The sequence below is a fragment of the Mastigoproctus giganteus genome, chromosome 2, assembly GCF_048544385.1.
Source record: "Mastigoproctus giganteus isolate SK-2022 chromosome 2, ASM4854438v1, whole genome shotgun sequence".
Taxonomy (NCBI): Eukaryota; Metazoa; Arthropoda; class Arachnida; order Uropygi; family Thelyphonidae; genus Mastigoproctus; species Mastigoproctus giganteus.
Window position 1 is genome coordinate 91,358,097 of NC_143576.1, and position 27,900 is coordinate 91,385,996.

At 35.5% G+C, this 27,900-nt stretch overlaps 1 protein-coding gene across 1 annotated transcript; it reads left to right on the forward strand.

Annotated features, from left to right (window-relative positions):
* LOC150089420 (nose resistant to fluoxetine protein 6-like) lies at window positions 1-27,866 on the forward strand. The gene is made up of 15 exons (XM_090389977.1): window positions 1-82; window positions 1,689-1,906; window positions 3,825-3,939; window positions 5,078-5,162; window positions 9,205-9,314; window positions 11,461-11,631; window positions 15,774-15,894; window positions 16,232-16,324; window positions 18,116-18,281; window positions 18,639-18,718; window positions 20,183-20,308; window positions 25,539-25,659; window positions 27,006-27,192; window positions 27,442-27,584; window positions 27,682-27,866. Exons 1-15 carry the CDS (start codon window positions 1-3, stop codon window positions 27,832-27,834), a joined length of 1,971 nt encoding a protein of 656 aa, XP_090246103.1. The 3' UTR covers window positions 27,835-27,866.
* The last annotated feature ends 34 nt before the right edge of the window (window positions 27,867-27,900 follow it).

The window sequence follows — 27,900 nt, forward strand, 5'->3', positions numbered from 1 at the left end:
ATGAATATATCAAGTTCTTGTAAAGAAAGTTTGAACTTCTTCGTCAAAGATTTAAAACAAGCTAAAACATGGGCTGTCAAAAGTGAGTATGAAATTTTTTGTTTTGATTCTGATAATGTAGATGTTATTGTAGTAATAGGTTACTCATTATTTTAAATATATAATAAAAAGCATACGCTGTTATCTTTTTAACACCGAACGTGTGTATGGGAATCGGTTAATTCAGAATCAGAAAATTTAAAACTATTAAACAGTAATGTGTTAACCATTTTGCATTTTTCTGGAATGCTAAATTGTTAAACGAACATTTCATATTCATTGGAATTCCCTTGAAACCTACGTCAACCAAGAATGTGTGAGTATCCTTAGTTTGGAAACTCTTCAGAATCTCTGTTGATAACTACTAGTTTATGAAATTATGAGAATATGAGTCATGTTAGAACACTATATAAACATAGCTGCCCTTAGAGGGATGAGGGGACCTTCCCGCGGTAAAGTATTCTTCGCCCCTCTCTTTAATTTTTATAAGAATTTTAAAAATGGTAATATCGATGTGCGAGACCCACTGCTATGTCACAGATACAATATACTGATGGTTCATGGCCTTAGTTGCCTAGGCACAAACTGAGCACAGCAATATATAATTTTGATGCTGGAATTAGATCCTTGGACATTTCCTTTAGGGCTTCTTTGGAGATTTACCAAATTGTACCTAGGCCTTGCTAATTCCGTTGAGAAAATGAAGGCCTTTCCTCTTGTATTTGACAATATATTTTTAACAATTATACCTTTAATATATCGCATATAAGCCATCATTAATGGAATTCTGGGGGAAGGAACATTGTCTGTGGCTTGCCTTTTACTGATATTTCTAGAGTTATATAATACTCAGGTTGGAATCTAAGCACCGGAATGATAGAATGAGTAATTTTTAAACTGTACACGTTATAAATATTATTGTACGTATGAATATGTGTCAGAGACAGTTTTATATCTTTTAATTGTAGGAAATAATTCAAAATGGCCAGGCAAAAACACAAGACATCTAAAACAACTGATGTTGAAGAGTTATTTCCTTTTTAGGAAAAAAACATTTATGTTCATGTATCACGCGCTATGGCATAACAAGTTCTTCTGCAAATTACATACCGGAAATTATTCATATTCATCATTTATTTCTCCAATATTTCCTTTTTTGATATATCCTTTTTTTATATATATATTTCTTACTCCATATCCAATTATGATTCTTAACGTGCTTTTGTAATGTTCCTTGATACTTAGAAGGGAAAAATCGTAAAAAGAGTTAGTCTAACAACATTTTACTACTAATTGTGTGTTTCTAAATGGCCTTAGCTGATTAATGGAAATATAAGGCTGCAAAAATGTTGTTAGGAAAAAGCACGTGGAAAAAAAACACCTAATGCAGTCTTAAGTAATATTAGTTTAACTAGTTTTCTCCGAAATGCATTATTATTTAGCAAACCAAAAGGGTAATGTAAGGAAAACAGTTAAATTCCGAAACGAATTATGAATTGCTTTTAGAAGCAACTTTACTAAATTACGAGATCATTGAGTTTTAATTACAATCTTCTGCTTGGTGTAGGATAACGTTTTTTGATAATTTGTATTAATGTTCTTTAGTTTTTTAAATTTTATAGTACTAATGTTTGGAATTATATTTTAAGTGCTCGATTCTTCATCTAAAATACCAACCGGTATTCTAGAGGCTGGTATGTCTGACTTTGGAGCCTATGATCAATGCGTGGAAATAACTTCTAACAGTATTCCTTTTAAAGGCCAATTTTGTAGTGTTAATATCGTTCCACCCATGCCTCCGAAACCCAGATTCTATACTATGTTCCATACGCTGAAAGAAGTTAAAGATTTTCCTCTTAAGGACACGGTAAGTTATTATGAAACTTGCAAGTCTCCGCTTATAATTTTGGAGAATGTAGATCATAGATAGTCTGATATTTAATGATTTTAATATTTGGTAGTTATTGAAAATAGCTATTGCCCTACTTTAGTCAAATGAATAATCAATCAACTTAGCACTTTTTAAATCTTCGATTTTTATCAAAGCTTTATAAAGGGATGTTCAAATAAAACTGTGAGAGAAATCCATTTTGGAATCCAACTAACCAGGAAAGCATGCTTGCAATTATTCATTCCTTTCTATACTGTGTGTGGTTGTTCATATTTCCGAACAACCACACATAAAGTCACATAAATTCACAAGATAGAGAGATACAAGAACATTACCGGATTTGGCAGTCATATGAGCTTCGACCACGGGCTCTCAAAGAGCGTATACTTCTGTGCTTGATGGTGGAAAATCAAAGTGGATATGGTGCCAATCGTTTCCGAAGACTTGAACACGCATCCCATACGAAAATACTGGAGGTTAAGTCTATATTATTGCAGCAATATCTGGAAACTCAAATAAAAAGAACAGAGCAATCACTTGTGCCATATTACATAGTATGCGAGTGCAAAGAAATGCATACTGTTGAGTTATTCTTCTTCTGGCATTATAACCCAGGACGGGTCTTAGCCTCTCTCAAAAGTCCAACTTCTTATTCTCATGGTCCTTAAGTCCTTTACTACATCATTCATCCATATTTTTCGTGGTCTTCCTCTCGCCCTCTTCCCTGTAGGTTTCTATTTCATTACACTCTTAATTGTTCTGCTATCATCCATTCTAATAACATGTCCCAACCAGGCAAGTCTCTGACCCTTCATAAATCCGACTATGTCCACACCCTGAATAAGATGGTCAAGTTCATTATTCATTCTGATCCTCCAGGATCCATCGACATCTTGTACGGGCCCAAAAACTTTTCGTAAAATTCTACGCTCGAACACTCTCAACAACTGCTCATCTTTACTCGTTAGCAAGTTCCATATAAAACAACTGGCCTTATGAGGTTTGTATATTCTTAATTTTAAATGTCTGTTCAGTACTCTGCACTTCAATTATTTTTCATGCGCATAGATAACCTATTTCCACTAGTAATAGAGTTGAATTGATTTATCTGCGAACCTAGGTAGGCAAAGTTCTGAACATGCTCAAATGAGAAGACACTGGTTCTTAAATTCTCAAGGTTATCTGCCGTTCTCTGGACTTCCATATATTTTGTCTTTACTTAATTTATCCTGAGTCCTCTTTTGACTTCACTATCCAACCTGGCCATTGTTGCCTCCATTGCTCATTTAGTCCTGCTGATAACAGCAATGTCATCAGCACATGCACAGAAGACCTGCACTGTCTTTGTGCCTATATGTCCAGTCACTTTTAATTTTCTGACAGCCGCCTCCAAAACCAAGTTAAATAACGCAGTAGAGAGTGCATCACCTTGTCTAACACCAGCGTTAATGTCAAGGAGAAATTTTATTCCATCATCTCCATCTAGTACTGCCTAAGTATAGTGAAGGACAACTCCACAAAGTCTCTCTAAGGAAGGACTCGTCTAGTATTCACCAGTAACTGTCAGAATATTGTGGACTTAGGAGATATTCCAATGTCCCCAATATTTCTGCAGAACATTTGTACAACTGGTTTAGTAATATTGACAAGGGACCTACTCATTTTAATAAAAATTATTATACTGAAATATCTCCATTACTTACGTATCACATGGGGTTGAAGTAATTGTATGCCTAACCGCATACGATTACTTCAATTGAATGAAATTAAAATTAAATGCTGAGAAAAACGTTACTTTTTATTTATCTTTTCATTTTATTTTATTTTATTTATGTATTTATTGCAATTTATAAAGATAATAGTGCAATAATGCAATCTTCGTGTATATTTGCAGGGTGTAGGATTTCTCACCAGTTTCGCCCATGTGTTTTACACTGTTCCTTTCCGTTGGAGTCTGTGTATTCCATCTACGTGCTCTCAGGATGACGTGCAAAAAATGGCAGATATAAGTTGGTTAACGCGAGTCCTTCTTTTAACTTCTAATGGTTGATAATTGTAGTTGAGTGAAATTGAATTGATTTTCATAAGTTTCAGTTCATAGAAAAGTTAATTAATTTAAAATTTATCCAGTTACTTCAGAAAATGCGTGATGGTAAACATTTTAATGTAAAACGAACATTTTCCGTTTTTCTTTTAACTTTATCTTTCTTTCTTGAATATTTAATAAATTAACTGAGTAGATGATAGTATATATGTATTCGTTATAAACCAATTCATGGTCACAATTCATGGGATCTGAACCTAGAGATCAAAAGCAACAGGTGCATAGGAATATAAATCAAAGGGGGGTAGCAGTGGGGATCTGAAGGGTGTCAACCATGGAAGAAACGAACTAAGGGATGGGTTCTTTTGGAAATTCTGACAAAGACAGTGGAAAAGGGAGGAGACAGTATGATCTAAACCATCAGGGCTCGAGGTGTTGTAAACAAAGGGAAAGAAGTGAGAGATAATGGAGATTCGAACCAAGGTGGGGAGGGTGCCTCACCTTTCAGTGGAGGAGAGCTCGATGGTGAGTTGTAGGGGTTATAACATAAAACAGAATCTTGTGGGGTTTGGGTATAGAACAGATAGTAGAAGACTTTTTTTAAATTTAAACTTCATTAACGAAATTTCGAACCAACGGGGATGGTTTGGAGATAAAAGGCAATCCGAAGCAAGAGGAGAGGTGTTTGGAACATACTTCACACACCTCTTCTTCAAAGTTATAAGCCACAGGCATCAATAATTAAGTCTTGTAAATCACTTTGATTTATATTCTGAAGTTTCTGTTAGTTCGGATCCCTGTTTTTCAGATCCGATGGACCCGCCACCTTGAGTTGGTTTAGCATCATCCCATATCTACTGAGGATTATGGGCATCAAATAAATGCTATATTTAAAGCGAATTCAAATCCCTGTACATAATTAAATAAACAAATATGATTTATAAAGTAAGATCAATTGAACTTTCTTATGACTCTGAAAATAATTTTCAGACATCTATCTGTAAGCTTGAAGTTAATAGGATACCCATTGCTGAATGAGAAATGTACTTTATTTTTGGATTTTACAGTAATAATTTATCCTGATTTGTCGTTTACTTTTACAGTTGTAAATCGCTTGGACCTTACAGCAACGGTCACTTGTGAAGTGAAGACTAGTCAAAACGTTAGCAGTGGACAAATGTTTGTTATGTGAGTTGACTAGATATATTAACTCTAAAGGATATTTTCAATTTTAAATCAACATTAACTTTCGTTTGCTGTTTAGGTATAAGAGGGGTTAGGAAATGAAATGCCACCGCCTCTTAAAATATAATTCATTTAATTGCGAGAGGTATATTTAAAATAAAATATAGTTAAAAATTCTCAAGAAAATGCTGACCTTGGAGAAATTCGAAGCGATTTCTTGTTGTTATTTTGAATTTGCGAGAGACAGAGGATATGAAGAGCCACCATAGCATATCTGTAAATTTAGTGCATTAAATGGTAGCTTGCATATTTCGCAAGATGACATGGGAATATTCCCATAAGGTAGTCATCCAATTCCGATTTTGAACTTAGCTAAACAAACTGCCTCTGCCACTTCTGGAGTAAATGTATTCTCACGTTCACCAACCCGCTGCCCATAGATCAGTTTCATGAGATCCAGTCTTCTGTAATTCCTTAAGATTTCATAGTTATGCCCCCTTGTTCATGTTTCTCTTACACAAGGAATAAGAGACTGTCCTTCTTTGTTTGTTTTACTCAACCCCTTCAGCGCTTTATACACCTCACTCAGATCTCTTGCATGTCTATTCAAACTCTGGTCCACACTTTCTATGCCGTTCTTCATGCATTCATTGATCTGCATTCATCACTAATATAGTCGCCCTTCTTTAAAATCTCTCCAGGTGCTTGATGTCATTTGTAGTGCGTTCCTCAGACTTGAATACAATACAGTATATTCGAAATGCAGTCTAACCATCGTCTTATATGAAGGGGTAATGACATCCTTCTCCCCCACTATCAAAGGCCCTATAAGTTCTCGACAAGACACCACGTGCCTTCCTGTTTACCCTGCACACAGAATATTTCATGTCACATTGAATCGTAACACCTAAGTCTTTTTCGACTTCAACCACTTTTAACTTCTCTCACTCTGACTTATAAGTGACTCCAAGGCTTCTGTTCGTGAAATGCATAATCTTATATTTAGAAGCATCAAACTTTTAGTTGCTTTCAAGAACCAATATCGGTTCTTGAAAGATCTCACTCATTTTATTAGTTCACCTTGAGGACTCGCCATTTATGACCAATTTCACCTCACCTGCCACCTTTCTACCACCTATCTTTTCGCCAGCCTGCAATGAGCATCGGAAATTATCAACGATTCCAACTTCTTTCAGTTTATATAGCAGCCGTCTATGAGGGATGGTATCACAACTAAACTGTATGTATACAATATCAAAATCGTTACCTGCATCCAAAAGTTTTATGACTACGTCACAGTAATACACTAGATTGGTCAGGTATGAATAATTTGCTAAACAAAGCCATGCTGGGAAATATTCAAGATAGCATTCTTGTCGTGATGTTTCTGAATTGCATTTTTAACCATAGATTCTGTGATCTTCCCTATCACTGAAATCAAACTAATTAGCCTATAGTTACCCAATTCATTTTAGTCTAATGACGCTCTCATTAACATTCTTAACAGTTTAATATACTCACACACACATGCGGCATTATTAATTATAAATTACTATGTATTGTCCACCCTTCAAGCCTCGTTTTCTATCCCCGTTTGCTGAATGAGAAATGTACTTTATTTTTGGATTTTACAGTAATAATTTATATTACTGTAAAATCCAAATAGCTCAATAGCTTTTTAACAAACGCATCTCTGAGATCGTTATATCACTCATTTACAGAAATCTGACTCAATAACGTTCCCCAGGAATTCAAGTCTGCTTTTGATAAATATCGATGAGAGACATCTGTTCAGCTCATCTTCCATTTTTTCCGGGCTTGCTGTGGACTAAAACCAATTAAGGGACCTACTGGGTTTACTCTCTTTTTTCTTGTACCAGTCATCATCGTATCTTTAATTCTACAGACCAATTCAGTCAATATCTACTTACTCAAATTTTGGCAGTTCAATTTTGAAACAACGACATCATAATCAACTACCTTCTCTGTATGTATCAAAATGGAAAACGTGGCACTTAAATTGTGCTGTCAGTGTGAAAGGACAAATTTGCTTTTATAATAATTAAAATCTAGATGATTAACGTTTCATCAAATGGTTATGTGAGTTGTGAATGTAGTGTGGGAAGTTTTTTTCTCCAAATTATAGCTTTCACAATTTCGGGATTACTTTTATGGCAGCTATTCAAGAGAACAGCTGTTGACGATTTGTTGGAGAGACCATCAACACTTATTTTTTAAAAATTTGCATCAAATTTAACAAAGTGCGACATTCAACTTGTCAATAAAAATAGTTCTGCTTTTCCGCCTCTTTCTAAATATCAAGAGGTATCCCAACGTTTGTCTGAAATGGAATGTGTTAAACCTTTTATTCTTATTAATGACAGAGAGATTAAGGCAAAGGCATTTTTTGTGCTTTTCTGATTGTTTTTATAAATTGCTGATGGCGTTTATACGACAGTACTCTTCCCTTTTGAACCATTCTTTTATTAATCAATTTTAAAATCCATTATTTAAAAATGGACATTGCTTCTGTTGCTCTCCAAAACGCTGAGACATATTTGATTAAAGTGTTTCGGAATACATTGAGCTGTCGATTCCATTTACTGTAAGACAGTTTTAGCGAATTTAAAAATGAAAAATTTGTACGAAGACCCAAACTCCATTATTGGTAAATTTTTAAGGCGCGTATTCGGCTTACAGTGTTTAAGACTAGAAGATATAGGTGAGTGTTTCGAATTAGATTTTTCGAAGAAATTTTAATTGACAGCCTTTTAATTAACCCAGTTTCGTAGTTATTTAAAACTGCATTGAAGAAGATTCTTCGTTTTCACCATTAGTTTGGGCTGTTGCTTGTGATTTGTTGAACAGGATGAAAAACGCGTGTGAATCCTTTAGCTCCCTACCTAATTCGAAATTTTATTCATCTCATCCAATTTGTGTTTTTGTTGAAAAACTCAAGTTGATAATTATGTAAAAATTAGCAGTGTGTTGAAATATGTTCAAAAAAGACTCCTTATAATACGACAAAAGTTTTTCAAAGAAAATATATCATTAAGTAAAAATGGTACTCTAAGCATCAGCTTTGATAAAAAAAAATTACATAAGCATTAATGGCGAAGCTACCATAATGTCAAATCCTCCACCGCGGTGTTGGACAGAAGGATAAAGGGGGTTTTGTTTGGATTTTATTGGCGCAAAAGAGACTAAGGCTATGGCGTGCCAGAATAAAGGTGGCACGGATGGTTGGTTGGGACTGGTTGTTAAAGAGTACAGGTTCGTGAATTTCTCGAAGGGTCCCAGAATTTGTAGTTTCACTGCTTATAATTATTTAGCAAATAAAGTTTAGTCTTTACATATATATATTGTGCTATAGTTTATTTCTGACTAACTAACATTGGGCAACTTCACGTATATATATCTTTTTTAAAATGTATAATTTCTAACGAATTTCATTTCAATACAGACTACACAATACATTTGTAATAAGCCCACTTGATCCCCGTGTTGAACTGTTTTGGTTCAATTTTAACATGTTCCTTTTACTATCCGATGCGCTCGCTCGCTCAATTTATCTATGCCTGGAGTGTAAGAGCACTATTATTTCCTTCTGCTACCCTCAGGAATGACGACAGGTTGATATTTTTACAAAATGTAACGTAGTTGGTAGGAGACCTTGAAGAAAGAGCGAGGAAAAGACGATGTGTAAGGAGGCATAGAAAAGGCAGGACAAGATTGTAAGGAAAAGAATCCATCTATTGAGAGAATGAAGGAAGAGAATTGACTGAACAGGCTTGGAATTATGGTGGAACACTAAATATACGGTGAGAATAATGATACTCTTTGTAGATATGTCTCCTCTGAACCATCATTCCCATATGAACTTAACAAGTTTTCAGCAATATTTCTTTTACCTTGTATTATCACTTCGTATATGATGGAAATCATTGGTCTAGATGTAAATTAAAATCAAATTAAATTTATGTTAATTTAATGTATATATGTTAACTCTATATTTTTGTTTCTAATTATTACTTAATTTTTACAGATTCTTATTGATGGTATTAGCAATTCTACTCATCAGTGGAACCGTCATCGATATCTACCTCAATTTCCACCAATCAGGCCGGAGTAGCTTTCCTGTTTTAGGAAGGAAAAGTAAGTGCAGATGACTTTCCTGCCATTTCTGTTAAAGAATCTGTTCAAGGTAAGGTTTTGTTATGTTTCTTATGTGCGGGAAACTTTTATATCTCTCTTACATACAGGGTGGTGGACAATGGATTACAATTACAGCACAATGTGTAATAGAGCAACTGTAATGTGCCGTGAAACTAATCTATTCAATCCCTTTACTGTCATCGGTGCTGTATAACAATTTGCTGTGCTGTTACTCTCATATGAAGAGAAGAAACAAATTGGAAAAGCCCATGCGGGCAGTATGGAATTTGATTATAAGTTAAATGCTCCAGTAATTATTTTTATCCTGTATACACTTCAATGAAATCCCCTTCCCAAGGTGTCTAGTTACTACTGGCTATGTTTACTAATCTTCTTTGCAACGTTGCGTGAAAGAGCAGCATCGAATGGTTGTGTTTTGTGAACATAATGAGAAGTTTTGGAAGGTAGTGTGTTCCGAAAATGAAGGAAACATTAATACTAATATGTACAATGATGCAGGAAAGCGCACTTAGTCTTTTAAAAAAATGCTGGCTCATATGAATCCATCGTCAAAAAGTGCCTATCCAATTCCTCCTTGAATTTTAGCAAACTTTCCACCTTGGCGACCTTGCAGTAAACTCATTCCAGCGTTCCACAACACGCTGCCCGAAGGTTAACTTCAACTTCATTCTTCACCAAGACTTTATAATTGTGCCCTTCGGTCTCACTCACCAGTGTGAATATTTCTCCCTCATTCATTATACTAACTCCTCTCAGAACGTTATACATCTCAATAAATCCACCCCCGCAAGGTGTCTAGTTGCTAAGTCTGCAGACCACATCTTCTAAGCCATTTCTCGTAGGGATAATGCTTGCCACTATCTAGTGGCCCTTCTTTGCTCCTTATTCACAAGTTCTACATATTTCTTTAAATGTGGCCTCCAGACGTCGATACATTACTCCAAGTGTGGTCGAACCATCATCTTATAGAGAGTCATTCTGGCCTCCTCTCTGTAATACTACCAACAAAAATGGGACAAAAAATCGTCAAGGCTTTGGTGAAATTGAAAGATGTATATGATAAATTATGAATGAAAATTAAATTCTGAGTAATTATTAGATCAGAGATTGGGTAAGCTCAGCGAGATTCGAATATAACGGAAACCAGATATAGAAAAATTATGAAGATATGGAAGGAACAAAATTAAGGATAAGGGTGTCTAAATCATCAGGATTACGCAACTGATAATTCAGAATGCATTAATCAAAAGGCCAAAAATGGCTAATTTACAAGCCAATTACGAATAAATTTAAACTAGTGCCCGTCGATAAAGCCGAAACGGATAATGACAAATATTACTGTAATGATAATGAACGGGACAAGCACTAGTCACTGAATCATTGCATTTCAAACATTTAAATAAATCAATGGATTAAAACCACAATTGAGTAAGGTTTATTAGAAAGCTAGTACAATTGATTTGCTTATCGGAGTTGGGGGAGAGCTTTATGTAGTGAGAAACTAACCCAAAATAATTTACACTCCTCACAACTAAATAATTGATTATGCTTTGCGACCACCGACTTTTTTATATTTAAAATTCGTTTTCGCACCGGGTTTAAAGAATTTTAATTTTAGGTAAGGGCAAAGTAGAGTATAACCTAGTGGCATCGAATAATTCTTATTAAACTTTATTTTCATGATTAACTTTCATGTATTATTAAGGAGAACTTCAAGCGAGCATTATAGCCTATTAAATGAGGGGCATGCGTTCCTAAACTTTCCTTCAATATGAAACAAAAACTTCACGCCTAGCGTGGAGTTTGTTTCGTATTGAAGGAAAGTTTAGGGACGTATACAAGAAACTCAATCGCTTGTCTTTACGATCTATGAGTGAGTAAACATACTCCAGGCTGCAAACCATTACAGGTTGGCGCTGCAATAGAGGAAACTTCTGAAGTGGTCCTCCTTCATCTATTGTTAATACATACATCAATTGTAATTGTTGAAATTCACGAACATGGATCATTTTGGATGTTCTTGATAACAGAATTCAAAAGTACTGTGAGGGTTCAAATGTACTGAATTATTATATAAGAATCAGTTGAGCTTTTTATAAAAAATGGTTTTTTTTTTTTCTTTCAGGAACTGCAATTCAGATTCTTCTGTCATTTTCCGTTTATACGAATGCGAGGAAACTGTTCGAAACCCACAATACCACTGGTGTGTTGACTGCACTGCATGGAATACGATGCATTACCATTGCTTGGGTGATCCTCGGCCACACCTACTTATTTGTTAATCTACAAATGTTTCGTAAGTGAATTTCTCGGAGCTTTATTACCGTGAGGCTTAAATAGTATCTGCACTAGAAATAAAATTATATTTTGACGAACAGTACTGAATCAGGTTGCTGCTCTTTTTAGCAAAACATTAACGGCAATCCTAGTTTAAAATACATAAAACATATTAATTCCAGTATCGGATTTAATTCGTTGTATTCTGTCTCGCTTATCGAGTATTAGAAGCATGTTATTTATGAATTTTAAATTACATTACTCCTTTTAAGGATTTGTTCAAAATTTATATGAAATTGAATAAGACTACAGACAGTTCTCGGTTTATGGAGCTGAAAAGCAGAAGATTTTTGTTGTAATTAGTTGTATTATACCGTTATCGTCCATTGAAACACGAGACATCCCCCAGTCTTTCCCTTGTGGTGCAGAATAATCTTTCTAGCATATTAAAAGAGTTGAGCAATTTACAGTGATTTCATTACAATAGCGTTAAGCTTTTGTGATGCTAATTGTACCAAACATAAATTTTCCACCTTCCTGAAACAGAAAGTATAGTGCAGCGTTAAAGATTTGGCATACCTTCCTGTGTTGGAGTAAAATAGCAGCTACGAGATGATTCTTCCTCGACTAATCCCACTTAACCATCAACCAAGATTTTACTTGTATGGTTCCAGGGACATCGCGAGTGGAAAGAAAGGTGTGACAATCTGACGAATTGTGTTTTCTTTTGCACCATGCAGGCAGTAGAAACGATAGTGGACACGGCTTGAAAGAATCAGGCAGTGATGATTGGTGTTGGTGGGTTGCCATGATCTAGGGAATGTTTTGTTGGGAGACATTGAGTTATCTGATACAAATGAAAATATCTAACTAACGTGAGGTTTTCAAATATGAGATTACGAATTGATCAGGAATGTTCAAGGTGTTATCTTAGAAGTTCCAGCATATTATTAAGTGCTATTATATTTCTATGGTCTCTGAGTTTACACATCTCAATAATACTGCATTCAGCTGTACTATATTTCTGATCATTGGAAATGCTCAGAAATGTTAGTTGCAGGGTTTTAGACGCATCAGAAACTTAGGCCATATTGGGCCGTATATAATATGTCTGTAAATTGCGTGTGTTCCGGGAGAAAAAACGATGCTACCCTCGCCTGAGACCGACTAACTCAGCCACATTGTGAAAAAGATCCATAAAAATTCCTCCTATCATTGACGGTATTCAAACTTGGGTCTTTTCCACCCAGTGTGGAAGGACGGTGAAACTGTGCTATCACGAGTACAGAAGTGCTCCACGTTTTATTCTCATTCACGAAGAGAGATATATATTTAGATGAAATTAAGGACATTCTACATATTTAAAATAATTCACTTCAATAGAAAATAAATAAATATGTGAATAATGTCAGCGAATTTCTTGGAGTTTATTATTGAGAGGCTTAAATGGTATCTACAGTAGAAATAAAATTATATTTTAACAGTACTTGATTTCGGTCTCTGTAAATAACAAGCGAAATGGAGATTAAAATGATAAAATTACCAGTATTAAATGAAGAATAAATGTAAGAATGTAATTTATAATAAATAAAGGAAACAAACATATTACGCTAGCGTGATTTAACTTAATAACAGTAAACCGGTGTAATAAACGTATAAACTTTGTGAATAACATTTTATAACTTACTGGGAATGCGTGATTATAATAATCAACTGAAGATAAAATAGTAATTATTAATGTCTTTGGTTTAATAGTAAACAGTTTCATTGCACAATATCTGACGAGACTAAAATCCTGTCATGGGATACAATCGCTGTTGTTTTTATTAAGATACTTTTAAAATAATTTACATTTGTTTTGTAGAGGGAACTCTGCTTTTGCGTATATTCCAAGTTTAACTCTCACCATGCTATGTTTAACTTTTCCTGGTGAGAGTTAAGTTTAACTCTCACCAGGATATGATTAAATGCTAAAATTTTAAGCATCCCTGCAGTGATGCATTCTTGGGACAATATATACTAAGGAAAAGAAATATGCTAGCCTGTTAAATTCGCGGATAAAATTATAAATAGCATTTTTGTAATTTTTGGAAAATGAGGTAGTTTGAATCCCATCACAATGGAGAAATTTTTATGGGTGGGTGCTTGGTTCCCTCCCCCAACTGGGAACTGGTTTTTATGCAGCAAACAACAATACAATTATGCAATTCATAGGCGTTACATATATAGATATCTCACAACTTTAGTAGTTCGGTGCAAAATTAAACACCCTTTTGACTATTATCCTCCATGCTAACTTGTTAACGTCTCCATGTTAACGTCTTTTTGGCATACCATCCCCTAGTCAGGAGCGTCTAGAACCTCCAGGGGCCCTGGTGAAAACGCCTCACTGGGCCGGAGTGCTTTTCCATGTAGGGGTCTCGGATCCTTGAACAATCACCAAGGAAGCTTACCCACCTATCCTTAATCCATCCACACTTCTAGCCTACTACTAACTTATTTCCTTAAACACTATAGCGCAGGTTACAAACCGAACGTCAGAAGATGCCCATTACCCACTTAGCATACATTAATGATCTTTGCTTTTGGTTCTAGAAAAACTCCTCCCCCTCATGTGTATATCCTAAAAAATTCAAATTACGGAAGTGAAAGTAAAGTGCGATTAGAATAAGGTTCTCTTGTATCTCAATCTTTAATCTCCATCAAAAATATAAAATATCAAGAACTGTTTCGTGATCAATAAACTGCAGCATGGATTGTTAAAAGATTCCATTTTCTGTCTTGCTTTGCCACACACCGAATTCTCCCAAAGAATTCACAGAATTGTCGTAGCCACCACCTGTCTTTCACCAAATTGGCATACACAGAGTTGTCTCATACAGTGAAATGTCATACACAGACTGTCTCGTACACCGAACTGTCATGCTCCGAATTGTCTTGCAACGAATTAACATGATCCCATCTTGCACACAAAGCGAATTGAGAATTAACGTGACACACGAACTCCATTTTAGCAAAAAATCAATTGGGTTGACATTCTTCCCCAGATCTCATCACTTTCCCTTAGTTAGAATTCATACGTCCTTTTTTTTATGTTACATTTTATTTACTGTTTTTCCTTTTTGCGCGGATACTACTACTTGTGCCCGAATTCATATTTATGAATGCGATTTTGTCATAAAATTAAGTTTTGCTTCAAGATTGAAAGTGTAATCAAGACTAGTAACCTGTTTCACCAACTTACAGAAATGCAGGTCCTCGTGGTAGCACAGTTAGTAGAATCGCTGTCCTCCACCTCACCAGATGGAAAAAAAAAACCTGTGTTCGAGTCCGGTTGATGACGTGAGGAATTTTCATGGGTCTTTTTCACAACGTGGCTTAGTTAGTCGGTCTCAAACGTGTGTAGCATGGTGTTTTCCTCCCGGAAACTCTGTTTTTCGTTCAGCAAACAGAAAATCGACCACGGAACATAAGCAATTGACAGAGACTAGATACGGAGCAATATGGCCTTAATTGCTGATCCTTCTAAACCCTACTAAAATAATAACAACAGGCGAAATGCAGTGTTATCACGTTCATGCATATTTGCGTGGTTCAGTCGTTTATGCGATGAAATGGAAACGCTCCAAAGAAATGCCAGGTCCTCTACTTTTCATCACGCAATGTCGAATTCTAATTGGGTCAGTGAACTTTAGCCAAAGACAACCGTCATTTTATCTGCGGCTGCAAACAGTGACTTGTGAGAATCATAGAAACGGATTCCTTCTCTAAATTGATGCGCCATCGCATATAGAGTTCATTCACTAGTTTTTCTTTAAAAAGGTGTAATCACTGCCAGATTGAAACCATTTCTAAAGCTTCCTCATTTAGACTACACCTCTCTAAAAAATAATTTTAAAGTCGGATAAAATCTACAGAGTTACTTCGATGTAAAATTTATGCTTTTTTAACCTCTTGGAATAGTTTGAATAGGGCTTTCGTCATTATGCCGTTTCCATAAGATAAGTACTCTTCCCAATGGTAGAATTTTGTTGGCAGACACCAATTCCTAAAAGTAAAATTATCGAAGGAAAATATGGAATTATTTTTTTTTTAATAAGCTTCTTAGGAATAAGTACTTCTGATAAATTTTTGGAAAAAACTCATTGATATTCTAATTAGTATTGAATGAATCAGTTTTGGTTTCAGGAAATCTCCTAGCCTTTAGAGAAGGAAGCAAAAGTTTCATTTTCCAAGCAGTTTCAAATGGTGCAGTTGCCGTGGATACTTTTTTCTTTATTAGGTAAGAAATTGTCCTCTCGGTGATGTTGCTCTATTTCTTGTATTATATTGATCTCTAATAACAATCTCCTTTGCAATAGTTTAATCAAAGATTAAAAGTGTAATCAAGACTGGTAACCTGTTTCACCAACTTACAGAAATGCAGGGCCTCGTGGTATTAAACATGCTAAAAAAAATAAATTTTTGCTAAGAAAGATGCACAATATTAGAAGAAATATTACATTTCGTTAAGTATAATTAACGATGCATATATAACTAAAGAGTAAAATATCTTGTTCAGTTTATAAATGATTTTCCTTACTTTATGCAATTTTCTAAAATGTTATATTAATTTCTAGTGGACTCCTGACAGCTTATGTTACATTACGGTTTACTTTGATGTACAACGGCCGGATGAGTGTGCCTCTCTTTCTCTTTCATCGCTTCTGGAGGTAAGATTAGAACCCATCTTTAGATAAATAACTAATTTGATAATTTTTCTTTTGTTATCCGCTCAGATTCAACATAAAATCAAAACTTTAAACTCAGTTTTGTTTGATATCGCTTGATAACACCTTAGTGGATTAAATCGCCTGATAAATAAACGGCAGTTCAAAACTTCGCACAACTCTCCACTAATGAAACGAATGAATAACCCGGTTACTACTCGAACTGTGTAGAATAGCCTTCATAGTTTGAGTAGCGGGGTTCGCTAGCAGCCTACTAAAACCACCTGTGGCCTATTTTTGCAGCTTAAATGAGGGCTTACACAATCGAATTTCAAATTGCAACCACATCTACTGTGATCATTGCGAAATATACACAATCTGTAATTAAATATTCAATATAAAAATGATTGAATGAATTGTAGTTGTTCGTAAACTTGTAATTCTCCTTTTAAACATTTTTTTGCAAATATTAAATCACGATAATTAGATTAAATAACAATTTAAAAGTGATATACCATTTAAAATCTATCCTTGTATTATTTTACACAACCTGTTTGTTATATTTAATGACTTATGAAGGCCAGAGTTGTACAAAGGAATACATGAGAGCATAAAACATTTAACCAGAAAACCAACATCGAAACATCAGAAAATCGGCATAAAAATCTAATCATTAATTCAAAAATGACAAAAATATGGACTCGCATGTGATCATTCTAGGCTCAATCGCAAATGCCTAAACTGTTGTCATATTCGTCCATCTTCATATAACAGCTCAACCATTAATGATGGATTTTCATTAAATTTTGGATTTCTTTTGGAAAACTTTTTTCGAGCCATTCCAAATTTAATTAAAATCGAATCAATTCGTTCTCGTGCTGTGTAGGTAAATGCAAATGTTTCATTTTCGGACATTACTTCAAGAAGGAAAAGCGAGATCAAGCCAAATTTTTCAGCGTGTACTCTGCTGGTCCCCGGGAAGGTTTCAGGAAGCTCCCCACCAAGTTCCGCACAGAAACTTAGCTAAAATGGAATTGGAGCTTCAGTCAATTTCGACCTTCAGGACCTATTTAGAATATTCTGAAACTTTTCATCAAATTGCATGTCGATCAGTTAATCCTTTTCTCCCCTGTGGATCCAAATTCCCTTAATAAATACTTCTACAAATCCCATCTCGCTGCTATTCTTCATGTAAACTTTACATGGTGGTTTTGTAATCTCTTCTTGAGCGCGGTATAGAAGTTATTTCCCCTGAGGTTCGTTTTTTAATAATCTAATCTGCCTGAATTGTAAAATAATGCTTATCATATATTATTTTATTTTTTAATCTTGTCTGTTATATTGTTATTTTTCTATATTTATCAATAGGGTATGATGATATGGTGTAGTATATATTCGGATTTCATATCTATATTTTGAAAACTGTTTCATCTTCATTATTTATTTTCATCAAATGCAACTTTGCCTCTAAACTATGGGAGTACGCCTTACCTTCACAGGAGTGCTTAAATCTCTTGATCCAAGTGTTGAAACCAAGCGCTATAGAATTTAAGTAATTGTGTGAGTAGATTAAAGAGGCAGGAATTCAGTGTGTTGTTTAAAATTAATTATAAAATACTTGATAGTTCTATTTGTTGATAATATTATATAAGTGAGAAGATTTTATGCGTACTATAATTTAAATTATATTCGAAAGCTCTGCTTTTGTAGAATTAATTGTTCAGCCCAGGAGGACTGTTTGGACTTGGCTATAAATAAAATAAAAACTTGCTCGCTGATAATATTTGATCCTAGGTTAACTCCATCGTACATGATGGTCATCTGTATAACTCTTTTAATCCCACTCATGGGGTCAGGGCCGTTGTGGCACGAGGCCGTAGACCATCTAGCTGATACCTGTGCAGAAAAGTGGTGGACGAATATCGTATATCTGCAGAATTTCATTACTCCATCAGAACAGGTTAGTTAAGAGCGAAAGTCTGTATAAGTGAATTGGTGTGTGTGTGAGAGAGAAAACAGACTTTGTCATTAATAACTATGTGATTTTTTTTTTACCTAAAGGAAGATGCATGTTAAAGCCACCTATATGTTATTAAATGAGAAAAGCATGCTCATTATACTTTATAAATCGGTCATTTCCCTGCTCCTCTCCTTCTATATGTAGGAATACCGTTGGAGATACATTGACATTCGACTATAAACAGTTAATACTCTATAATGCATACTCATATTTAATTAATTTATATATTTTGCGTAATTTATTTATACAGGTTTTCCAAAAAAAAGGTACAGCAGTCCCACCATTTTTGTTTTCTAGTGTTTACAACACAGCTGGTTCCTGTCTGTTGATATGCAGTTTCACATCATCTCTCTTCTTATCCTCATACCGCTCATTAGGTAAGTACCTGAGGAGGGGTCATTGCCGGTTCCCATTTGTGCTCTTAGTGATTGAAGTTAAAATTATCTCACACAATAAAAAGGCCATTCAAATGAAAGCCGCTAAAGCTAAATAAAAGTTGCAGTTCACAAACAAGTTAAATATGCATGCCAATTATCAATGTAGCTTCCATTGCCACATTTATGGAAGCCAAATTGACACACTTCTTCCATTGCTGCACTGATGCCGGGATACTTCAAGAGAACAAGTTTTGTAGTTGGTGTTGAAGTCAGTCGTACACCACAGTCTTTACCTCATTATTTGTCGAGGGAACGTCTTCTTAGTCCATCTTTTAATGACCAAAAAAGGTTATAATGAATTGAGCTAGGTTTGGAGAATGTGGAGGATGTAGTAACACCCGTAACACCCCAAACTTCATCTTCTCTATCTCTCAGTTACTATAAAATGAATGGTGAGGAAAAATATCATGTTGCAGCTATACACACTAGGACAGAAAACCACGGCATTTCTTTCGAATTGGAGACTTTAAGTGGTTCAGAAGCACATCACGGTATTTGTTATTCCGAACTGTTTCTCCTCGCTCCATATAATGTTCCAGAACCACTTTATGGTCCCAGAATACAACGAATATCACTTTCCTGGCTAATGCCTGGGTACGGACACTCTTCGGTCGAAGTGAGCCTGTATGACTCTGAACTTGCGCATTCGCTTTCTGGTGTATAATGCATCTAAGATTCATCTCCGATAACTGTGTGTGTTCTGAGGTGTTTCCTTCGCGCTCACATATTTCAAGAAGCACGGAATGCCATGGCAGTTTCTTCAATAGTAATGCACGATTTTGTCTTGACTTTTGGTTTCACGATACCAGACGTGTGTTTGACTGGATCGAAAGGAATTCTCAACACTTTCAAAACCGTTCTTAAACTTATTCGCCCAATCTTAGACCTGTCATTGACTAGAGCATGCAATTGGAATACAAATAGCATCTCTTCGTTGATTCATAACTGCAAAGGTGCTGCTACCACTGTTTACAAATAACACCAGCAGATGGTGCCATGTGGACACTCAGTGCTTCTGCCAGACTTCGATCAATAATCTGACGCAAGATTATTTATTATCAGTTTTTCCATAATATGCATATTATGTTGGTTTTATGAGTTTCATCTGAATGAACTTTGTATTAGAAAATGGGTCAACAATGTTATTTAAAAATTAAAAGAAAAAATATCGAGAGCAAAAATCATCTAATCCACATGTGATTGCTAATCAAATATGTTCTTCTATATTATTCCATATAAAAGAACATTTTAAAGTAAAAGAACATTTCAAAATAAATATGGATCCATATTTATTTTAACATTTGTCAATTTATTGTAGTATTCATGCTTATTTTTAATTATTTTCATGTATTCTGTATGACATTTTATATTTATTTATTTTCCTTATTTATTTTGTATATACAGAGGGAAAACTAAGCAGGGAATAATAATTTCCTGTTGTTTAGTCGTTGCTTCCAGTTTTTTAACTGCAGCCCTAACCTGGATTCGAGATTATCCACCAACAGAACTCTTTGTCCATTTGGATCACGAGTAAGTCATCTCAATATCTAAATAATCTAGCTTTAATTTTTTTATTTATTTTTCTCTCTTTTTGGCTTCGGAAAACTGTGTATCAGAGCTGTTTCTCAGAATATGCGCTATCTGCTGATAAGATTTACTCCTTTAGGTTCTGTAATTGCGAATATTTATTACTGTTATTGCATTTACCTAAGTTTTATGTTAACTGAAGGAGCAAACGTTTACATTCATGTCGTGGCGCACTATGGCCATTTTTGCCGATGCGCCCACCATTAACTTATTCAAAGACAGTAGTTGAGTTACAATTTGCCTTTTGGCATTACCATTCAGCCTTACTGTAATAAGTTCACTCGAGCAGGGCTGTCGCTGGAGGAAAAGCCATGGGGAATTTCTGTTCATTTTTTGAACGACGCCGGTTTTTAAACACTCTGACGCGGACCTCGTTAACCCATTAATTAGTGGAGAGTGCAGCTTACCATAAATGGCTTAACAGGAAGAAACCATAAAATACGGCAAGTATTCTACTCTCTTACACAATTTGCGAATTTCAGAAGTTGGTGCCAACGGTTTGCACTGTTGCTGAGACAAGCGGAAATAAAAGGCTGATGTGTACTAACTCATAAAAGTCTTGTCGATATATAATTAAGTTAAACTGGAGATAAGAGAACTGGTTTATTTGCACAAGTTACAAGTGAAGGACGTCATTACAAACTTACAAATTAAACCAAACGATATGAAATAAAAGATACATAATGTTTTACAAAAATATGCATTAAATTCGAAACGAATTATGGAACAGATACACATTTAAAAGTGAACTAACTGTTTAAAAAACAAGAAACTATTTTTGAAGTAATTATGGTAAGCAGGAGTCTGCAGTTTTTCACTGAGAGTCTCAGAAATTAAAACGTTGACGAAACATTATGATTATCTCTTATAGCCTCCATGTTGTGAGCTCTTATCGGGTACCTTTGTAATACTACAAGAATAATGCAAGCCTCCTTAATGAATCTGAGAAACTATGAGCTTGGGAGTAAAGTCCCACAAGAGATTCGGATCTCCAAAAGGAGGGCAAGGGAGAAGTTGTGATCAATACTAATATAACACGATCTAGAAGAAAAGCTTGGTCCTTCATTAGAAAGTCAGGTTCAACTAATAAACCTATTCCAGTTGATAATAAGAAAGCATCTTCTGACCAAAGTGCTTCACAAATGACAATTGCTAATACTAAACAACAAAAAGGGTTTTGTTCTGCAAATACATTAAAGCAAAACAGAGGACATACAATTTACTCTTGAGGAAATGGTGCCTGAAAAAATGAAGCTAGACAAGATGTTTGGATCTGATAGCATCTCTCCAGAGTTAGTATTAGTAATGGCCGCATGGTGCAAGAAAGCCTATGGCTTATGCTGCACCAGCCAAAAAAAAAAAAAAAATCGATTTCCATGAAAAATGGCTGAGAAAGTGGGACTACAAAGCGACTAGACAACTTAGGAGAGACCTAATAGGGGCATCTAAGGCCACGAAAGGGAATCAGTAAAATGAACGAAGAATGTATATTTTCACTGGTTGGAAAAAAAAAGAACCAGGGTGAGCATAAATACAAACTTTTAGAGAGGAACAAAAGGCTGGATCTTATCAAGTTTACTTTCGGGTTACCTTCTTGTAGTAAAGTATTATTCATGTAGTAAATCATCAGGATAAATTGCCAGCTATAGTGGACGAGGGGAGAGTTTGGTATGGTTCAAAGCAGAATTCGATAGCCACTTTTTGGCGACGGGGAAGATATGAATTTTTTTCCTTTGTTTTTTTTACAGATACAGAAAGTCCCACTTGCTTTCATGTCTTTTGATGACTTGTACTAGCTGCCTTCACAGCTGTAGAAAATACTATGCAAAGGCTCCGTCGCGTGCAACCTGAACAACTTCAAACCCCTTTTCCCAATCCTCCTGGGCAAAGTGTAGACTTGATAGTTGAGTTCACTAATTCGCAGCTGGACTTTTACAATAAACAGGAAACATGGGAAGAACAGCCCGCTGCTCGCCATTCTCTCTCTCTCTTTGCAAATTCTTGGTTCTGCCTGCAGTCGACATTCTTGGTTGGATCTGCATCCCCAATACTCAGTCAGAGAAACATAACTTGACTATTTGGGAAAGCTAACTCGGTTGCCAGTTAATTCTCGAATGTGACACCTCTGATTTTCAGGCGCAGTACCTCCTCTAACAAAACTGCTCCCCGACGGAGGGAAAGAAACTAACAAAGAATACTAACCTCCTCAACTAATCACTACAGAATTTACTACTATCTACAATTCCTCCTCAGCCCGAAGATTGGCTGCATGAGGAAAAAAAAGGATATACAGAGTAACATCCCAATTAACGTACAAATTTTACGAGGAAGAAATCTATAATTAAAAAATAAAAATAAAACGGGAATGAGAGAATGCATGAATGAGTGACTGGGGATGAGTAGATGAGAGGGAGGATGTAACAAATATGCACGAATGCTTGAATGAAAAAGTTTTATCTGAAACTAAAATTGGAAGGAAATCCGCTCCCCTCCCACTAACCTTCCTACCTGTTCCTGCTGGCTGTACTTTTTGCTGTCTCCCACTCCTGCTGAGATACATAACTTGATACATGCAATATAAAAAAATGAAACAGACTTGGAACACAAAAGTTAACATTTTAAGCATACAGACCAAGACCAGGTGCGTCTAGTAGGGTTAGAGGAATGCAGCTGAATATCCGAACATGGCACGGTCCAATTGGAAAGATGAGATTGAAAATCTGACGTTCTGGGACACATACAGTACACTTGCAGTAAACGCCTGCCACTGCCGAGCAGGAGGTGGTACACAGCAGACGTGAGCTGTGCAGAGTAGTGTGCAGTTCCTAGCACTGGAGTTCCCTCCTGCTGTTTTAATTGCTCCTGCTAAAGAAAATCTATCTCACAACATGCGAAGGTTGCAATGGGCTGCTTCCCGTAACCCAGCATCATCACCAAGCACTTCTGTCTCAACCCTAGTCTAGTCCCAACTATAACTCCTCTCTCCTCCTCTCAACTGTCTTCTTCCTTTCATGTTTAATTTTTTTATTTTTATTCAGCTGTCCTTCTGGAACATCAGCATCCCAGTGGGTGGCCTGGTACAGAGTTCAACAAATGTTTATGGTACAGAGTTCAACAAATCCCGATGATTTTCTGCTTGCTAATTTGGGCAGTCATACTACACAATGCTAGACACATAAACCTACAAAACACGCATGACTGGCTATGCCGAAAAGCTACAACGCAAATGACATCTGCGAACTGTAGGATGATCCTTGGGAATCTAGATAGAAACATATACAAGTACAATATCACTTGGCGTTTATAATATTGATACTAAAGAGAAGAGCATGTAATCAAGTACTACGGCTGGCCACCTTCACAGTAAACGGCTTCAAACTAAAATCAAAAACGAAAGAAATTTTTCTGTACAACACTGCTACATATAACTCTATCTGGCCTACCTGAATCCTCTTCAGATTGGCAAACACTCTGTGCCTAGTTGGGCAACAGAAAACACTGAAGTGCTACTCCCCTACAGACACCTCTAGATTTTCCTTGTAGGAATATGTAGCAGATGGAGAAAACAACGAAATAGATTTCCCCAAAAAGGATCTGCTGGCATCCATTTTGTTCAAAAATGATCTTTCTGCCACAGTGTCAAGAAAATGTTACCTCTGCAAATAACGCCAGCTTAGCCTTTAGAAGCAACCTTTTCACTACAGTAAAATAAGTCCAAAATAAACACAGATTTGCTATTAATCTCAAACTACTGTGAATAGTAGCGCCCTAAGCCCATTGCCACAAAGATATAAAAAACTTTAAGCTTATGGGCATCCAATGACCCACCAAAGAAATCCTCATTATCTTGGGATTACATTAGGAAAAGGTGGAATGCCCCAACTTCACGACATACCGAGTGGCCCTCCTGGTTGGCATGGCTGTTTCGGCATTAAACGGACCAAGGTATTCCGACTGTCAAACAAAGTATTGCGATGACTATGAATGGTATGTTGAACCAGCCACCATCTTGGAATGATTGCTGGAGCAAACTGGGAAGGGGATTGTGATGTACTTTTGATTTTATTTCTATGCTAATATACCTTGCACTTGTAACTCATATTGGTTTAATACCTTTAGAGGTTTTTCCACTTTTATTTGCTTATATACCATTAGAAGGTTTTACACTTTATTGGTTTAAATACCTTCAGAGGGTACGGTGGAATAACTAGTGTCTTCCAATCGATCAATCATGGGTAAATTGCTCCCCTTTCTTTCTTTTCTAGACACTCTGATCACTGAAATGAGCAATACATACACGTAATGAAGGGCCGGCAAAAGTTTTCCCCAACATGATGCTGCCAACAATTTCACTGCAACAGTGTATTAATTGGTAATTCTCTTAATGGAAATAACCCATGAAAGAAAAACATATGTGATTTCTACGATATTGTACATTTCCATTGAACTCATTCATTTTGCATTCGAAAATAAATAAGTTATTCAATTGAGTGCAGATTTTTCACAAATGTCCTGCTGATGAACAACCAAACCCCCCCCCCCCGTTTTCACAGAAAAAAAAATTAGGAGAGTAGGGTCTGGTGACCTTGGAGACAGAGTTCTTTAGAGAATATTCGATCTTAAAATACTGTACAGATTTGTCTTCGGTTTCGCCGTCTTGTTGGAAACATTTGTAGATCAGGAATCATCTCCAGAGTGAATGGCACAACCGAATGCCCCCAGATCTCCCATAGTAGATTCAGTGTTCTGTAAATTTATAATCCATACCAAAAAATCTGTTATTCGAAAAAAAGAGGAGGCTGTAGAAACACTGCAGATTAACACTACTGGATTCGCTAAACCAAGATTCGATGGTATAATAAAATACTCTCACTGTGTAGTGAATGGATTTTAAACTCTTGTCATATAATTTTTATTTTTTTCTTAATTTAGGTATGCAGCGTCTATTATAGGCCTATACAAATAGACGTCGGTATTTTTTTGTTTTGTTTTTAACCATTATTCTGCTTTATTGAGGATGTGGTTACCATTAATTTTAAGAGGGAATTGATGTGAAACAAGCGTACACAGTGATTTCTGAAATATGTTGCATTCAAGAATATTAGTTTCTTTTCAGTAAAGAAGATAATTCATTGCAATTTCAATCATAATTCTGGTCACCTTATATTTGTAGTGCCCGGATGCAAATGAAGGCAGATCTTTACTATAAACCTTATCCACACGTTGGAGCTTACTGTGTAGGACTTTTGCTTGGATATCTGCTCGCCAAAGAAAGCCATGCACGGATCAGTCGGGTAGGTATTCTGCAATGATATAATGATTCACAATTAAAACCATAAATACTTTACAGTGGCTCTATTTCATCAACATTAGTAACTTGCCATTTTTATTGATATTTGCTCAATAAAAATGGCAAGAAGTCTTCTTGCCACTTTTTATTGAACAAATTTCTAACGATTGTAGTCAAGATAAAATCTGTGCCCTGTAGTTTTTCGAAGTCTTTTTATTGCAGTTTCTATTTGGTTTTGATTTGGAACATTTTTCCACCTTATTTCAGTTGCATTATTTATTCTACTGAAAATTCGAGTTTTCCAGATTATCCTGTTGGAAACTGGGGTTTTCCAACTCAACAAAGAAGCAATGCGATCAGAGAATACTATATATATATAGTTACAATATATTGACTCCTCAAAGTCTTAGTTATCCTTGTGCCAATTCTGAACAACCAGTCTCTTTCTCATCTATAAAGACTTATATATTTATGTGACCACCCCCAAAGAATACTTCTTTAATTTTTAATAACTTTTCTTTAATATAAATTATGAAGGTGAGTTTTCTTTCGTAATTGCAAATTGATTGATTTAACGAGGAAACTTATTCTGTGTATTAGAAACAATTTCCTAGGGGGCACATCATGTTCTTTTTATTGGGGCTACTTTAAATCTTTTATGACTCGTGTGGTACTTATTTTAAGACTGTAGGGAATTGTACTAAACTATTAACCTTAAGCCTGTATAAAACGTGATGATTTCTTAACCACATTGCGTGTGAATGTCACTGCAACGTACAGACTACAGATATCTCAAGGGATTTACAGAAGTGGAGGTTGTTTTATGGCAATACGATGGATCTATATTTATGGGATGAAAGAGTAGGCAGTCATTCGCTAATATCTCATCACGGGCTTCTGGGAGAGATGAAATCGATATTTAACGTTGAAGTCTTCAGTTAAATCAGACAAAATAAAAATGTGATCTCCTCCAGTAACGCCCTGATGTTAAGTTATACTAGTAGATCCTTCCCATAGTGTTCTGCTAGGCACCATCCTTCGAATTCAATAGTTTTAAACTAAGGTGCATTCATTTTCATGTAGTAATGCATTTGAAATATCTATTTATGCTCTAGGAACGACTTATTTTATTATTTATTATACTTTTAGTTTCATAAATGATAAAGTTTGACTTTAATGCAATAAATAGTATAGAAAAGAAATTTAAAAGTTTTCTCATTGAGTGCTGTTCTTTGGTACTATCAAACTTTTGCGTTTTTTAAGTTATAATTTATTAATAGGCACCCAAGTGAGGATTCTTTGTTTTGTCATATGTGAGGTAACCGCATTCGACATCTTTTATTACTTCAGGCAAGAAGAGCTCTAGGATGGAGCCTGTCTCTTATAGGCAGCGGTGTAGTACTATTCGGAGTTTACCCATGGAACAAAGGCAATATTCCATCTACAGCAATGTCTGCTTTGTACGCATCAACTCACAGAACCATTTGGGCCTTAGGCATAGCGTGGATTACTTTCAGCTGTACCACAGGATATGGGGGTAAGATCTTCAACATTTTTTACTCGGTCAATGCTATCATTTACTACTATCGATTAAGTATTTGTAATAATCAATTATTTTCTTATTTATTTTGTACAGAAAAACATCAGAGATATAACAAGGTTATGTACCTCAGTTATGTAAAATGCTGTTTTGTTATTAAAAATTATAAAATCTAAATAAGAAAGTAAGGAAAGTAGAACACTAATGAATATTATGTTTAGTACTCTCTCTGATATAATTTTTCAGGTTTCGTAAATTCGCTCCTTAGTTGGAAGCCACTTGTTCCTGTAAGTCGACTTACGTATATGGCATATCTGATCCACCCCCATTTACAGTGGATATTCGTAGGACATGTTCACGACCGTCTTTATTATAGCAATTATTTCATGGTAAATATTCTTTATCTCTAATGTGTATAAATAGTGGGTTAATATATAAATGAATGTACAGTATATTCATTGTGATACATATAAAATTCTTTTCTAGGTGTATTATTTTATTGGCCATTTAGTTCTGACATATGTGGCAGCCTTTGTATGCAACCTTGCATTCGAGTCGCCATTTCTGTCTTTAGGAAAGTTCTTTCTGTCCCTCCCTCCACAAGAGGAAACAGAGAAGAGTTCCAGTAAAAGGGGTTGAAAATAATTGCTGAATCAACGTATCGATTTTGTTTTTAAGGAAATTCTACACTGAATTCCTATATGA

What these genes read in the sequence shown, in the direction of transcription:
- LOC150089420 (XM_090389977.1), top strand. Translation starts at nt 1, where the DNA reads ATGAATATATCAAGTTCTTGTAAAGAAAGTTTGAACTTCTTCGTCAAA. An exon ending in GCAAAAAATGGCAGATATAA is followed by an intron (nt 3,940 to 5,077) that starts GTTGGTTAACGC and finishes TTACTTTTACAG; the next exon opens with TTGTAAATCGCTTGGACCTT. An exon ending in GATACTTTTTTCTTTATTAG is followed by an intron (nt 15,895 to 16,231) that starts GTAAGAAATTGT and finishes ATTAATTTCTAG; the next exon opens with TGGACTCCTGACAGCTTATG.